Here is a 16,888-nt window from a genome sequence, read left to right on the forward strand (position 1 = left end):
TTCATCTGTATGAGGCACAGCTGCTTTTTGACTTGTAGTCAGTTTGCTTCTGTGTAAAGACAACAGTGCCACAAATAATTATAGTATTTTTTATCTGGTTTCAGGTTGGTACAGAGGTGTTTCCATTAAGAAGCCCAGTGTCAAGGTAAGTGTGAATACATTTGTTCATCTAATGGGAGATCAAATCTATTTTGCTGTGGCAACCCAGTAAACTTTTCATTTTCTTTCTCTGACTTTTTTCCTGTGGGAGGATTGGATTTCATTTTAAATTGAGTGATACTCATTAATCACTCAAAGGATTGGAAACCTTCCTGACATGTAACATGTAATTTTTTTAACATTTATAAATCTCATCCAGTTTGATCCTCTCTACCTTACTCCCCTAAGAAAAGCATAGATGGGTGATATTGCCTTGCTTTAATGCAGCATTTTTTAGAACACATTTAATAATTTGAATTATTGATCTGTGACAACTTTGAATAAAGTCTGTTGAAAAAGGATTTTGTGAACTGTTGGGGAGGGTCAGATTTTTACAGTTTAACCATTGTATTTGGTTCTTTTCCATTTTTTCCCATTGTTTGTGCTCTTGGAGAACTTTTTTGACTGTTCTGGTATGATTGTGAGTGCATCTAAGTTTTTGTAAATGTTGTTATCCAAAGGTTCCAGTAGGTGCTTCTGTATGAGCTTCACTTCATGATCTGTTGGTTTAAATATGGCTTGTGTTTAAAGAGAGAAGAGTACCAGATTCCTCATGTTTACCTGTACTATGGAATATACTATTGCCTGTATTACATTGTCATGCCCATAATACTCTTTTAATGAAATATCTGCAGTCACTCTGTGTGTGCTGGTACTTCTGCTTGTGTAAATGTTCAATTTTGATAGAATAGCCCTTCAAACCTTCCCTGGTTTCTTAGATACCAGAAATAAGGAGCATTAACTGGAAGTGAACTGAAGAAGGAAGTGAAGTAGCATTTCTTCCTTTTCTGGAATTTCATGTGGCTGAAAGCAAGCACATTTACTGTTTTCCTGCTGAAACCATTCCTCTTAGGTTCAGTTTTTTCCTTCTTTAATTTTAGTCTTACCTATAAACAAAAAGGAATTTTCCTTAGCATTTGGACTCTTCTTTGCTTAGTATTCCTTTCAAACCTCCCCTTGAAAATGCTTCTTCCTAAATTGCATGGTTTTAAAGTTCTAAAAATTGGAAGCCCACACCTCGATTTTTGTCAGAGTCTGTCAGCTGTGTTTTTAATCCAAAGATTTCCAGTTCACTCCTACTGAAGTGCAGGTTGCTGTTCTTGCACACTGACAGACTTTCCTGTGAGGATTCAGGGCCGTGTGCTTTCCAGAGAATGTGGGACGCTGGAGAGAGGTTGGATTAAATTATCCCTTTTCCCCATGTCTCAACACACAAGAGCTCACTGGCACAGGCAAGGTCTGAGTCCAGCCCTCATGAGAGTAGCAAAGGACAAATAACCAGAGGTATCCCAAGTGGGTTGGAACAGCTTTTCCTTGGAAAGGGAGGAAAACTGACTGCTCTGGGGCATGCAATTATTAGACTATTTCTGTCCCTGGGGGCTCAATTCACATTTGATGGTGGGCATTTAGTTTTCGTTGAATTTGTCTTTTCAAGCCTTTGTCTATGTCACCACTAATCAGCATCAGCCTGCTCTGGGAGGTGCTGCAAAGTGCAGAAGAGCCACTTTCCTGATCTTCCCAGTTGTAGGTTTGGTCCAGTGTGGTGTCCTGGTCTAAGGCAGACTAAAACAGTCAATTGTTACTAATCTGAATGTAGAGTTTCAACTGGCAGCTTTGACACTATGGTTGTTTGGGGGCTTTTAATGGATATATTGGCAGTCATTTATTGTGGCTTAGGTTACCAATGCTGAAAACTGCAAATGTATTTTTGTAACGTACAGATTTTTTTCTTTTGCAGGGGATTTTTCCTGCAAATTATATTCACTTGAAAAAGGCAATTGTCAGTAACAGAGGGTGAGTATTTTTCCTTCTTTTTAAGAAGCTACAGTGCTTTTTATCTAGAAGGGAAGCAAGAAATATTTATTGAAACTTACAGAGATATTTTAGTTCTTTGTATCTTTTTTTCTGTATGAGGGTTTGCAAATTAAATGTAATTCTACAGAGTTTGGGGTGGTTTGTTTGTTTTTAATATAGCAAGAATCAGGTCTGATGGTTGTTCTTGTTTGCTTTGGCTCATGAAATTGTAACTTCAGAGGTATCTGAACCACATGCATTTAAAGAACTCTACTTATGTTCTTCCATTTAGGCTTGTTCTCTCATTGGCAAAATACTGTGTTTTCCTGTTTGTTGTGGAGGCACCAGTCAGTAGACAGCCCATTGCATTTATCTGCATATTTTCAGAGTCATAGTGACAGGTAGCTGTGTTACCTTGAACATTTTCCAAAGGATCCAGCCCTCCCCACCTCACCCAAAGAGTGACTGAGAACCTGTGCCCTTCTCTGTGTTTGTAGCTGGTGTGCTGCTGCAGTGGGTTTATCTCAGTTCATGTGAATAACAACAGTGGTGGCAATGCCATGGCAGGGAAGTTACTGACTGGGGGTTCTGGAACCTGCAGATTTTCCTGTGAGATTGACTGGGACTCCTGAAATCAATATCTTGTGTTTTCACTGCTGCTTTTACTTGCATGTTCCAGATAAAGGCTGCTTTGGGGAGATTTATAATTGCAGTGTTTCAAACAGTGACCTGAGGCAACAAATTAAATGTGGGAGATAAAATGTATTAAATGGCTCTTAAAGAGCTACCTGCAGGAAAACAGGTGACTTCTGATAGTCTTGAATTGTAGATTTGTTCCCAAAGGGCCTCAGTAAGGGTTGTAAGGGCAGCTGTAATATTGATGCTTCATAACTTTGGGGTGTAATAAAATGACATATATTGCATAAAATAACCACTCCTAATGTGTACTCTCCTTAGGGGAAGGAGCAGTTCCCTGTGATGTGTAGTTAATTAGTCCATGATGTTAGAGTTTGTGAAGGGCAACCAGTTCAGGTACTTACTGGGAAAGCTGATACACTGTTTAAAATATCAAAACCTCATGCACCAATTGATACAACAGAATACAATGCAGTTCTGAACTGGAGGGTCACGGTTATTTCATGTTTTGTTTAAAAATTCTTTATTTCAGAATACATTTCAAGTACCATTGTGAAATAATAGAGCCTATGTTGAACCTGGCAGGTAGCTGAACACCACACAGCCACGTGCTCACTGCCCCCTGCCCTCCCCAAACGTCCCTAGAGACTTGCAGGGACTGTCCCAGGGCTGGAGCACCCCTGGGAGGGCAGGCTGGGACAGCTGGGGATGGTCAGCCTGGAGAGGAGAGAAGGCTCTGGACAGAGCTGCTTGTGGCCTTTCAGTATCTAAAGGAGGCTTGTAAGATGATGGGGACAGGGCTTTTGACAGGGTCTGTAGGAGCCAGACAAGGGATCAAGGGTTTACATTTAAGGAAGGCTGTGGGTACTGAAACCTTGGCATAGTTTGCCCAGGGAGGTGGTGGCTGCCCTATCCCTGGAAGTGTTCAAGGCCAGGTTGGATGGGGTTTGGAGCAACCTGGGACAGTGGAAGATGTCCCTGCCCATGGCAGGGGGTGGAATGAGATGAGCCCAGGAGTCTCTTCCAGTCCAAACCGCTCTTGTGGTTCTTCTTTAATGGTTTTGGAAAATCTTGACCACAAAGGAAAAAGTTTTATTCTCTTGATTAGAGGATAGATCCTTCAGATTTCATCTGCAATGTTGAAAAAGTGTTCTGGATAGGACACATTAGTAGAGAGCAGGTATTTTGGGTAGTTTTGATATTGGCTAACACTGCTGGAGGGGGAAAAAAGGGGTGGACTGACTTAGGGAAGGGACCCAAATTGTGAAGGAACCCACTTTACAGGCAAGTTAGTTTAACATGCTGTACTAATGAAAACTTTTCATTGACCTTGATTAGAATGAAATTATATATTTTGAACAGGTAACCAGGAAATGTTTCACATAAGATTAATGTTGTGGAATGTCACAGAGGAACAGTTGCCATGACTCTGGAGTTGCTTCAATTTCATAAGAGACAAAATGATCCTCTTAAGATATTCTTCTGATGTTGAACAAATTCAGGTTCTAGAATTCTACAAATTACTGTGTCTCATATTTCTTTTTCTACCTTTTCCAGGGTACATTTCCTAATTTTCCCTCCTCTTTTTCTACAGGCAATATGAAACAGTTGTTCCTCTTGAAGATTCTGTGGTGACTGAAGTCACAGCAACTCTGCAGGAATGGGCTGTGCTCTGGAAACAACTGTATGTGGTAAGAGCAGTGATCCTCTCCTTGCACATCTCTAACACCCTGGGAGAAATGTTTCCTGCCTTTGTGCATTCAAAATCCATCAGAATCAACATCAGAATTGTTGGATTCCTTGTATTTAATGGGGGTTCCCTAACTGGAGAATAATAGATCATGTGAGAATCACATGGGCTACACTGGAAATTTCTGCAGTTCTGAAATTCTACCTGCAGATCTGAAAACTTCATTGATATTAAAAAAAGGCAACAATTTTAAAGTGCTATTAAATATGTAAGAAATAATATGATAATATAATACTTCTCTAAGTTCCATCAAAGACATCAAAAATTATGCAGCACAGTTTGTAAGCAGTTGTTTTTGTTTCTAGAGTCTGAAAGGAGAGGAACTCAGACTGTGGGAGGTTTTATCCAATTGTACCTCCATAAATTATAAGTAAACACTAGGATAAGTGTATTGAGTTTTATACGTATCTTTTTAGTATAATTTTCAGTTGCTGCCACATGTTTCCTACTTCTGCTTTCAACCCTCTTCTTTTCTTACATTTCAATAGCCAAAGCCCATGACACAGCAGATAAAAAACTTGAACATTTAAAGGTATTTTTTCCTGGTTTTTATTTTCCCTTTTTAGCTTAGTAATTGCAAGCCTTAACTGTAGGATTAGGATCAAGAACTGTAGGTGGTCTAAGCTTGCATTTCCTTCCTGTTCTTCTTTTAGAGAAATACCTCTACATAGAGCTGCAGCAGCTTTGTTTCCTCATTTAAACCTGCAGTGACAAGTTCCATGTCCAGGAAACAAACTCAGCAATGATCCAGGGGAGTGAGTCTAGTGCCTCTCCTGCAGAACCAGCTGTGTTCTGTACTTCAAAAAGCAATCAACTCTTATGAAATCAGTTTTACTCTTGCTGGTCCCAGTTCTTCTATGGAGTCAGATGTCCATGGAGGCCTTTTCTTGGAAAGGAGCATCTGATCTGAGGGAATGTGGTATTTGCCGTGTTTTATACCACTCTTTACACCTGGTACTCCTTCTTTTTCCATTGCACATACTTACCTATGGTGTATGGGAATAAAGTGATCTTTTCTGTTTTCTTCCTCTAAGTTTTTTTTTCTCCCCCTCTCCCCAGTGTCAGCTGAAGATGACAACAGTAATATTGGCAATGGTATTAAATTGGAAAAAGGGGAATCATTTCACCTACAAATGAGTTAAGCTTCCTTTCTACTAAAGTATTTCTTTTTTATTGTTAACACCAGTTCCTTGAGGGGAAGGAGAGAGAAAGCTCTAGCTATAAACTTTCATTTAGTGATTTTTCTTGCTGGGACTGCTTTCTGTTGTAGCTCATTATATTTCTTATAACATTGCACAAAACATTATTGTATTCTTAAATAACAGGGGAAAGAATTTACTGTTCTCATAGAACTTTGGAAGGAAGCATCTGCTCCGTGAGGAAGAAATGGCAGAGCTTCGGAGTAGAAAACTATTGTTTTGTGTTGTGGGGTTTTTTTCCCCAAAAAACCTGAAAAAAATAAAGATTCTGATATAGAAATAATCACAGAATTGTTTGGTTTGGAAGAGACTTCTTGAGATCATCAGCTGCCTTCTCAAGCAGGGTCAGCAAGACCAGGCTGACAGGACTGCACCAGCCAGGTTTGAGTTCCTTGTGGCTGGAGGAGACTCCTCAGCTTCTCTGGGCCAAGCTGCCAATGTTTGAGCAGCTTCAGTGATTTCTTATCTCCAGGCCACTGATACAGTACCACAGCTTTTCTGGCAGAACAATTTACACCATTGTTAAGTGGGTAACAGACATTTGTGCCATGTCTGGGCTGTACATTGGAAGCCTGAGGAAATGCACTGAGGTGCCTGTGGCAGAGCTGGAATGAGAATTTTATCCTTGGTGTTCAGGCTGAAGATGTGTAAGGACATACCTTAAAATACATTGAAAGACTAAATGGAAATCCTTGCTTGTTGTTGTATCAGCACCAGCAGAAATTTTTATTATTCCCAAACTGTAATAAGAATCATCCAAGAAATGTAATTAATGTTATTTATCATGCTGCTGTGCCTAGTCAGCTTTGTAGAAAAGTTTCTTACTGTAGGGGAAATTCAAGTGCTGGTGTTGCACAGACACTCTCAGTGCCTGCAAAGGGTCCTTCACTGGTCAGTGGGGCCAGCAAACAATGTGTGCAGCCTCTCTGAACATCTCTAAATGTCTAAAAGGCTCAAATGCTCATCTCGTACTATTTGGTACTTTTTTTTTTCCCCGACCTGAATTATGGTTTGAAAGACCAAGTTTGTTTCAATTTAAAATTCCTAGCAATTACCTTGGTAATTGGTAGTTGTTGAGGTGCATTGTAAAGTTTGTATTTGTCTCTCAGTTGAACAATGGGAGCTGGGATGTAATACCCAGGAAGCCTGCAGTGATAAAAACACTGCCTGGAGAGGGATGTTATGTTGTTCCAAGATAAGGAAGTTCTGCTGACAGAAAATTGGAGGGAGGGGGAGAACAGTGAGAACTGGAAGGGTGAAGTAAAGCACATCTTTGAGACAGTTGAAGAAAATGAGTTGGTGTAAAATATTGGGAATGTTCCTTGTTTCCTTCTGACCACAGAGAGCCCATGCTAGTACTGGGAATGAACTGTGCGTGGGGAAGCTTGAATGGGTTTGAGTTACAGGAGTTGGGCAGCAATTTTAGTTTGGATTTCTGAGAAATACATATTAGAAAGGTTAGCCTGAGATCAGTGCATTACACAGGGCTGTGATATTCTTTTAATTTTTGCTATCAAGGTGAAAGTCAGGTTTTAGTCTGAGGAGAAAAAGGCATTTGTCCATAATGAGTTCACAGAGAAAGGACTGTGCCTGAAATTGATTTGGAATAGAAGGATGTATGATGTGTTGTTTGCTTTACTGTGATAAATTATGCTCTGAGTAGTTGGATTCTGATCATATAGCTCTTTAAATGCTGACAAAACAGCAAGTTTGTTTGAAAATGCCAGAGATTTTTCTCCAATTGGAAAGCAATACAAATAAAACCAGGATGGAAGCTATCAGAATCTGTTATTTATATTGGATGTGATTTTTAGCAAAAATTATAACCTTCTTAAAAATTATATGCCTACTTAAAAATAATATTTTTAAAAAATAATTGTATAATCAGGAATATAACTTAAATTTTTATTATTTAAAAAGGAGTAAAGATGGTATGACTTTTATGGTTGTGGTGACAGACTTTTTAGCAGGGCCCATAGGGATAGGACAAGGGGTATTGGTTTTAAATGAAAAGAGGTCAGATTCAGACTAGATACAAGGAAAATTAATTATACTGTGAGGGTGGTGAGGCCCTGGCACAGGTTTCCCAGAGTAGATGTGACTGTCCCATCCCTGGAAGTGTCCAAGGCCAGGTTGGATGGAGCTTGGAACAGCCCAGGGCAGTGGGTTGCCCATGGTAGGGGGTGGAACTGGGTGAGCTTTAAGATCCCTTCCAACCCAAACCATTCTGTGATTGTGTGTAAAGAGCACATTTTCCCTATTTCAATATGTAATCTGTGTGCAGACAAGGCAGTGCCGTGCCACTGGAAAATGGAAAGCAGTTCTTTGCCTTCTGATCTGTCTGTGTCCAGGCTGTATCCTGTACCCAGGCTTTAGAGATGAGCACTGAAACAATGAGATTTAGTAGCTGCTTTCTGGCAAAGAAAAAAAACCACTGTTCTACTTGACCTACTTGGTTTGGGTTTTCCTACTTTCACTGCTTTTGTAAAAATTAGGAGGGAGTTCACTGTGACTGTGGATCTCAGTGTTTCAAATCTGCACTATGTAGCCACTGGAGCTGCTGATAATGTGGGTAGGGTTGCTGCTAACCACAGCTGGCCAGATGTGTGTGTTTGTGGGTGTGTGTTTGTTTGGGTACTGTCAGGAGGTGCACAGACCCAGTATCTTGTGGTGTTGTTTTCCCTGGCTCCAATACTCTCTGCTGTCTTTTAGATTCATTTGGACACAATAACTGTGTCCTTTTGTGAAAGCCTAAGAAATTTAGAAGAGGGCTTTACTTATTGTTTCCCAGTATTGCAAAGGCAATAAGCAAAAGAGGCCAGTGCTTCCCTTCCCCAATCCTGTACTTCATTTGGAGTGGAGGAGAAAGGCAAAGTGCCATTATTAGTGTACCACTGTAAGAAACTGAGCCTGCTCTTGTGCCTACTCTGAAGGGACAAGGAAGAGAGAGCAGAAAAGCAAACCAACCATGGGGAGACCTTTTTAGGCACAGAGGTGGATAAAGATGCAGAATTCACTTGTTACAGTGGAATGGGTGTGTGCAGCTCTTGGGTAGCTGCCCACACCAGTCTACTGACTTCTGTTGAGACAGCAAAATGATACAAGTAAGGTTGCTAACTTTCTCTCTTACCCTGTATGTGTTGATAAGATTTGTTATTTTTATACTACTTCTAAATAAAGGATCTGCAAGTTCTCTGTAGGCTTTTGTTAATTAGGTCAAACAAGACTCCTGTGAGTTTTTAAGTCAGCTAAGGAGATCACTGAAACTCACTGTTGGTGCACAGTAGCTATTTTAACTGTAAAAAAAATTCCTCAGAGTCTAGGATGTGATGTGAAGACTATTTCTGTTGAAAGAGCAGATGACTGTGGAGAGACCAAACATAATTGCCCAATTTAGAGTTTGGTCAGATCAATAACTTTAATTTGCTGCTTTTATGCAAAGGGGAGCGGGGGATGTGTGAGGTAACTTCTTGTCTACTTTCAGGAGTAAGACCTAATGGTGTTGGGAATAGATGGAATTTTTGCCAACTCAGTGTGAAACCAATTTCCCATTGGCTCCTTTTAAATTTCCTGAGGGATCCTATTAAGGAACAGAGTGGGTAGCAGGACTCTGTGCAATTGCAGCTATGTGATTTGGGTGGTTTTGGGTGTCCCTAAAACTGAAGCACTAGTTAAAACTCATCTTGAAAAATGCCATTCACTGAATTACTAAGGTAGTTTACTCTTATGGGGAGTGTCTAGGAGACATTTTTATTCAGTGAGATGTGCTTTGCTCCATATCTGATAAAACATGGAATTGCTGGTGGATTTTCTGAAATATGTAGACAGAAGAAAATGTGACATTACCTAAAATGGATGTGCTGCATCAGAAGGGCTCTCCAAGAATTTCTTCAAGTCAAGGCTGAGCATATTAAATACATTCTTAAATTCTGTGCAAGCAAACTCCTGGAAAGAAGAGGTATTTGTACCAAGACAGATGTACAGAAACAGTATTGGCTGTATATATAGCCCTCTTTCCTCTTTCGTATTTTCATGTCCTTTTCAAGGTTACTTTGAAGGAAAATTCCTTTAAGGTGGTTGTTCAGGTTTGTGAGAGTAATTTTGAAAGAATCTGAAGAGCTTGTCTGGCCTCAGTTGACACTAACAGAGAGACTTAGAGTTATCATTTTAGAAGACAGGACTCTGGATATTAGTGTTCAGCAGTGGTATGGATATTTTTATATCTTTCTGTGTTTGAATTGAAGGATGAATCTTTGTGGAGTGACCAGGAACTCAGATAGGAGTTTAAGGAAGCTGATAGTCTCATTAAGTGCTGCACAATATATAAGGGAAACTAAGAGTAAATATTTCCACTTCCAAGAGCATCTAGTTCTTCAGTTCCTCAGAGGGAACAGTGCACTGAGAAATCATCTCATTGCTTAGCAACTGAATCTGAGGCTTTTAGCAGATTTATTATTTGATTACTAGAAAATACTTGAAGATTTTTCTTGATTGGGTTGTGATAGGCATGTGCAGAATGATTTGGAGAATGCAGAATGATGAACACTTCAGCATTGTATGCTGAAGGTGGATATTTTTATAATTCAGAATCTTTACTCATGGAATGAGAAGCTGCAGATAAACCATGGAATGTTACAGGTTGGAAGTGACCTTGAAATATCATCTGGCCCAACCTTTTGTCAGAAGGGGATCCTACATGAGATTGTGGCACCCTGTCCAAGCCCAGTGAATGATTGTTCTCATTGAAAGGCATTTCTTTTTCACATTGGGATGAAAACTCTGCTGGTGCAATTTGCACCCATTGCCCTTTGTCTTTTCCTGGTGTCTCCTTGTGGCCAGAGAGCTCCATCCTCTAGGGGAGGCTGTGCTGCAGTACTGGGATGGGATTCTGGGGGAGGAAGGACCCAGCTGCTTTGGTCTTTCCTCAAAGGCCAGGATCTCCAGCCCTCAGATCATCTTTGTGCCCCTCCCCAGGACTTGCTCCAGTCTGTCCCACCTTTCTTGAACTGTGGGCACCAGAATAAAGACTTTAATGTAAAAGTGTCACAGTGTGATTTATATCTGCTCATTATCTTAGGCAATTAGAAGGTTTTATATGTAAAATCAGAGACTTTTACACTGCTTAGGTGTATTGGAAAGTTGATAGAAGTTCTTCTCTTGCTTTGTCAAATTGAGACTTGAATTTACATCAATTTATTAGCATGGTTTCTTGGAGGTCTTTAGTGGATGTCAGTGACCTCTCTCTACATTTCTTCCTTGGAAGAGCAGTATTCATGTGGAAATTGCGCTTAATATTTATTAGGTTCCTGCTATAAAATGCAATCCATTACAGTACTTCTCCCTTAAGCACTAGCTTGCTCAAGTTCAGTTCAAGTGCTTCATATTTTAAGGTTATAACAGGTTCCCATAATTATTATTTTTTCCTTCCTTTATTTTAAGATATTTTATGTAGTCAGTCTCTCATGGTGATTTGTAGAAGACTCTAAGGAATTAAAAGTAGGTGTAAAGTTTTAGGAGAGTAAAATAAAATTAGTTTGTAAGCAAGTCTTATACCATTAAAATCTGAAAATCTATTATAATTGATTTGAAAGTTACTTTGCTTTGAAGACCACAGGATGTTATGGCAATTTATTGGGTTTAAACAGCAGTATAACAAGGAACCATATATGCAGCACCTTTCATTTACTGCCACATTCAGATTTATGGTATCATTAAAGATCATTAGGATCAACTAGACAGTTTTTATGTATTTTCAAACAAACGGAAGGTTGACTATAAAACAAAAAGTATGAACTATCAATCAAACTGTGTGGGAGGAATACATGTTTTGAGTTACCATGGAGATGGATAGATTTTAATAGATCTTAAAAGTAAAGACTGAATTAAATGTAAGTCACCTTCTGGTGTCCTTTGCAAGTCCTACTGTGACAAATGACATGTAGGGTATTTTATAATCTCTTGCTTTGTAGGGAAATGTCATTTAGTCATTGATCTGGGAGGTTATAATACGCTCTTTTATTTTGGTAAATAAAATAGAGTAGTTGTATTAGTGATGCTGGCCTTCATGGCAAATTGTGTGTGGCTTTGGAGGGGGTTTTTTAGATTAAATTTTTCAAGTATTAGCTGGTTTGTAGTTAACAATGAGCTCTTGCCTCTTAGAACAGAATCCAGTGAGCATGCTGCAAACAGTGCTACAGTACACGTGTAAAGTACTTGTGTGATATTAAAACACGGGAACTTGATTTTATTCAATGCTGGTGTAAGACCAGCTGGGAAAAACCAACAAGGAAACAGAATTTACTCAGGGGAAACCAGTGACTGACCTGCAGATGATTTCAAACAGTTTCTTTTGCACTGTAAACACACTGAATATTGAATTATATTATGTCAAGGAAAGGTTTTAATCAAAAAATTGAACAGAAGTTTGAGAGTTTCTTTATCTGTCACTGGAGAGAATCATGTGAGCTGATTCAAGTCTGCTGATGTTAGAGAATTGCATTTGAAATAGAGGCAAGTTGTAGTGTGGTTGGAGTTTAGCATTCCAAAGATGTATTGTGAGAAAACAGTGGTTTGGTTTGGTTTTGTTTTTAAAGACAAAATGAAGAATGGAGGATAAGGGCTAGGAGAGACTGGCCATCTGCCTTTTTGGAGTGAGTGAGCAAGGTGCTGTGCATGGATAGGGCTTACAAAGGAAAAGACTGATCATCCCTAGTGGGTATTTGCTGGAACTAAAAAGACAGTTTGGATTTCATTTCATAGAAGACAGAAATTACTTTTCAGTAAAAAACCAAAAACATCTGTCCTTTTGGCAGCCTGGATGGCACTGTGGTCCATGTGGTATCAAGAAGTGTCCTTCAGTCTTTTCCTGATTTGTCACATTCTGCTGTTTCTATTCTGAAGACAGAGAGATAAAAAGGCAACTTGCATCTAACAATTGCAATGATTCATAGTTATTGTTTTATATATATATGTGTGTGTGTAATAAAATTCTATTTGTTTTCTAGGAGGAGTGGGTAGCAGAAAGTTTCACAGGGGAGAGGGGTAGAAAAATCAGTGTTCTATGGATCAGTGGAGCACAAGTGGACTAAATCCTTGTGACTGGAGGGCCAGTGAGCACTGTGGCTGCAGCAGTGGACAGCCAGCACTTGGGCTGCCAAATTTGATTACTCTGCATTGTTGCATTTGGCTGGAGAGGAGGCAATGCTTGATAAACAAACAGGAGTAAAAATGCATCTTAATTTAAAAACTCAGTAGTAAGCCTGGCAAATGAATAGACAAATAATTTTACATGAGGTGTTAAGGTGAAGTGAAAATATTCAAGATTATTAAAAACCCATTTCTTCTTTCTTATTTCAATTTCCATCCACATGCCTGGATATAATGCAGGGATAATTGGTAAATTAAAACTGTTCTAAAGGTATAAGCAGGGTAGTGAAGACAAACGTCCAAAAACCAGGGAAATGCCAGGGTTCCCAGTCCAGTCTGCTTTGTCCCTAAGGGTTCTGATAAGAACTTCAATCTCTCTGTAAAACCAAGGTAGTACATCTCTAGTCTTGCATATGTTTTCACAAAAATATTGTAGGTGTGAAGCACTTGGGTGCTCAGTGTTATGTACAAGTATTAGGAATGGGAAATATCCATCTTTATGGTAAGGTTTGAATAATTTTTAGTGAACTAAGAACTGGAGCCCAGAGAGCTGCATGTTGATCCACAAATGAAACTCTGAATGGTTGTTCCTGGGTCAGTCAAAATAAAGAGAGGTTCTGGATGTGGTCATGCAATCAAAAGCTACTGTAAAGCACAGAGTAAGCAAAGCTAATCTCAGTTGTTGATCCACATTTTCTGGAGTTCTTGACTTTTTCTTTGAGCAGATGTCTCATAACACAGGGGTTTTTTTTTTGTGACTGTCAGAATGAAGAGGGGGAAAATTAATATGAATTGGATCTTTGGAAACAGCTCACATAATTTCTTAAATGGTTGTTTTTACATCTAATTTTTAAGCTAATAGTGATTAATGGCTTTGAAGAAATGTGTTTTCCTTTCAACAATTCTTCTGTCTGTTTCCTAAAGCTTTAAAGTTTAATAGAAATTAATCATGCTAGGTTTTACACATAGAGATTGCTTAAAATAGAAGGAATACAAAGAAAGAAAAATTAAAAAATTGGGAGAGATTTCTGTGAGAGTACTGGAACTCAGCTTCTCACTTTTTTTGAGGTCATCTTCCTGTAATTTAATGGTGGCTTTGTTTTGTTTTAAATTTAGAGCAGGGCCTTGTGCTTGCTGGTTGGTCCTAGATACAGCTCTGGGTTCAGTCATAAAAGTTGATTAAATATGAAAAGAATACTGATTGCCAAGTTTGATTTCAAAGTCTTTAGTTGCTGTTACTGCCATCACTGTACTGTTTAGTGAGAAAGATACTCTCTGATTGTATGCTTATCCCTGAAAATAACATACTGCCTTTGAGGGGAAAAAAAATCTATCAGATGATGTGGGAAGTAGAAAAGGTATAAAACTCTCAGGAAGCTGTGTGAAAGCAAATCTCAGGATGGAGAAATGCAGGAATACTGAAGATGCAAGGACAAGAAAAAATAGGGCTGTGAGCTGTGTAGAGAAAACCCTCAGGAAAATATGTTAAGCAAGACACAGAAATATGTAAGATTTACAGTGAAGCTTTATCCATTTTTTTAAGCTATTACAAGCAAGCATTGCTCAAAGCAAGAGGTATGTATACTAATTGGCTAGAGCAAATTCTTGTTAGCTTTTAATATTGTGCTCTTTGCTAGAAAGTTGTTAAAAGACTTTGTAACAAAAAGAACTTCCTCTGCTGTTGCTGAAGCTGCTCCATCTCCCTTGCTTGGCTCTGTAAAATGAGGCTGAGGATTGTGATGGAATAAAGCTTTGAGACAGCTGCTCCAGCATTCCCATCCTGTGGTTTGTGTACATAGATACAGGTAAATATAAGAGAAGAGAAAAAAATCCCAGAAACCTAACAAGATGATATGAAGAATTAACTCCAAAGGTAAATGTACTTAGCCTAACAGTTTATAAAACAAATACTCATTTATTTTTACTTCCAGTGCTCACTGCCACTAATAGGTCAAGATCCAGAGTATTTAGATGAGATCCAATTCATATTACAGAAAAAACTGTCACTGGAATAATAGAAAACATAAATCATGTGTAGGATTATATTATTTTCTGATAATATATGTGTAGCTCTTTGTATCAGTGGCTTCCTGTGACTGGTCTGAAGTTTGTGTTGCTGCAACAGCAACTCCTGCTACTGCCAGGGGCATTGCCCAGCCAAACCCTGCATCCCCAGGGCTGTGGCTGAGGCCTTTGGGGTGTTGCACAGCAGCTGCAGACAGGAAATTCAGGCACCTCTTCTACTATAGGGATGAGAGAGAAGTAATAACTTCGGGTTCAAACAAATTGACTTGCTTATGAAAATGGTGTTTAAGTTCTACTCTTTGGTCAAAGTTTTACCCACAGCTGTTAAGATTGTGTGCTTGTATGACTTGGCACAGGGCTTCCTAGGGCTAATATAACTATATTAATTCTTTCTTCTCACTGTGTTTTGCTGAGCTGGGTGTGAGTTTTGCAATCTCCCTGAGCTGAAAGAGCTTCTCATAAATCTGGAAGATGCTGAGCACTGAGTTCGTTATCTGAAGTGTGTGTTTGTTTCAGCAAAGCGACAGAAGTCTGACTTCAAAGCTCCTTACAGAGCAGGGCAAACAGTGGTGTCTTTTATGTTCTTTGCTGTTCAAGCATTGGCTGTTTGATGTAAATTAAATTGTGGTTGATGGAGCAGATTTCAGTTTATTCTTTCTGATAAGTCCTCAGAGTTGATGTAGGGGGTTTTGTGAATTCCTGTTTTGTACTCTGTGCAAGAGGCATTCAGGAATGGAGCTGAGCCTGCATCCTGTCACAAGCAAAGGGTCACTTATTTAACATCTCTCTGGACTCTCCACACTGCTGTAAGGTGGCACTGCTGCTGTGAGAGGCGGTTTGTCCCCTGCTGTCCCCTCCTGCCTGTGACATTCCTGCCCTGCCCCTCAGGAAGCAGCAGTGGGGTGGGCACAGAGCAGCCACGTGGCCCTGGCCTGGAGTCTGAGCTTCCCAAGGCTCACTGCCCTGCCAGTGCTGCCTAGCAAAGATGTGCGTTTATGACTGTGATATTACTGAATGTGTTTCTTAATTTAAGAATAATTCTTCCAGCTTTCTTTTATGAATTTGCTTAAGTTCACTTTACTGTGTACAGGTGCATAAGCAGGTGTTAAAGTCCTAGAAGTGATCCTTGTGTTCTCTATTTCTACATCTGTTACTGACAGCACTTAAAAATGTTTAGGGTAGGCAAGTAAAGGCAATAATTTTATTTTGGGAATCCATCTCTGCCTTTCTCTTTGTTTTTTTTCTCAGTAGTCCCAGAACTTGAGGTAATAATCAATAAAGTCTTCCTGACCTGTTTGTGACCTGGCAGGCTGTGCAGAGTGCACAGAAAAGCTGCCACTTTAAACTCTTTTAAGGAGTAAAGTAGTAACATTTCTGGTATCATAATTTTTGTTTTGACCTGAATAGCTCAAGTTTAATTTGAAGTGCTTGTGGCCAGTTACCTTCCACTGAAGTTTCTCTGCAGGTGAGATTCTGCCCAGTAAGTGCCTAGTGCTGGTAATTGCCTTTACTGCTACTGTCAAATGGACTTGTTATTTTCTCATTAAAGGGACATGCATGGAAAGCTGCTTAGAGGGAATTTAATGAACTTCTAAAATGTAGCATAGAATAGTGGCTGATAATACTAAAAGAAAATTATCTTATTTTCTGGGTAAACAGGGAAAGAGCAGCAGCAAAGGTTTCTTTTTAATCTTTCTGACTGTGTGTTCACTAATGAAAAGAATGCTGTAAAGAAACGTGCGACAGGTTTTAATGATGGAGTTAATGAAATTACTGTAAATAAAAATGTTAATTATGAAATAGTTGTTAGAATGGACAAGAAGGAAGAGGAAAATAAGATTTTTACTCACTGAGTTTGGGGTTTTTTGTAACAACCAAACAACTTTATTGTATGTAGGTATTATTAGTATTTTAATTTCATTTAAATGTATGTGGTGATGGAAACTTTAGATCTTGGAAATTATGGGACATCTTGGATCCTTAGAGAGATGTAGTATGTCTTTATATTTCCAAAATATAATTTAAAAAAACAAAAAAACCCTAACCGGTCCCTTTGAATAGAGAGGTGCCTATTATATAAGATGTACTTTTTTAGAAGACATCAAACCCTGTCACCTTTGTGGAGCTCTCAAAGCCCTGT

General features: G+C 39.1%; 1 protein-coding gene across 10 annotated transcripts in view; it reads left to right on the forward strand.

Moving 5' to 3' along the window:
* DOCK3 (dedicator of cytokinesis 3) overlaps positions 1-16,888 on the forward strand; it is a 187,416-nt gene that overhangs the window by 27,827 nt on the left and 142,701 nt on the right. For all 10 annotated transcript variants that reach the window (XM_033071720.1, XM_033071726.1, XM_033071722.1 and 7 more), the window contains exons 3-5: positions 105-145; positions 1,937-1,992; positions 4,223-4,319. In XM_033071720.1, the coding sequence (XP_032927611.1) occupies positions 105-145; positions 1,937-1,992; positions 4,223-4,319 (194 nt within the window). The remainder of the gene's footprint in view (positions 1-104; positions 146-1,936; positions 1,993-4,222; positions 4,320-16,888) is intronic.

The sequence above is a fragment of the Catharus ustulatus genome, chromosome 13 (genome assembly GCF_009819885.2).
Source record: "Catharus ustulatus isolate bCatUst1 chromosome 13, bCatUst1.pri.v2, whole genome shotgun sequence".
Lineage (NCBI taxonomy): Eukaryota > Metazoa > Chordata > Aves > Passeriformes > Turdidae > Catharus > Catharus ustulatus.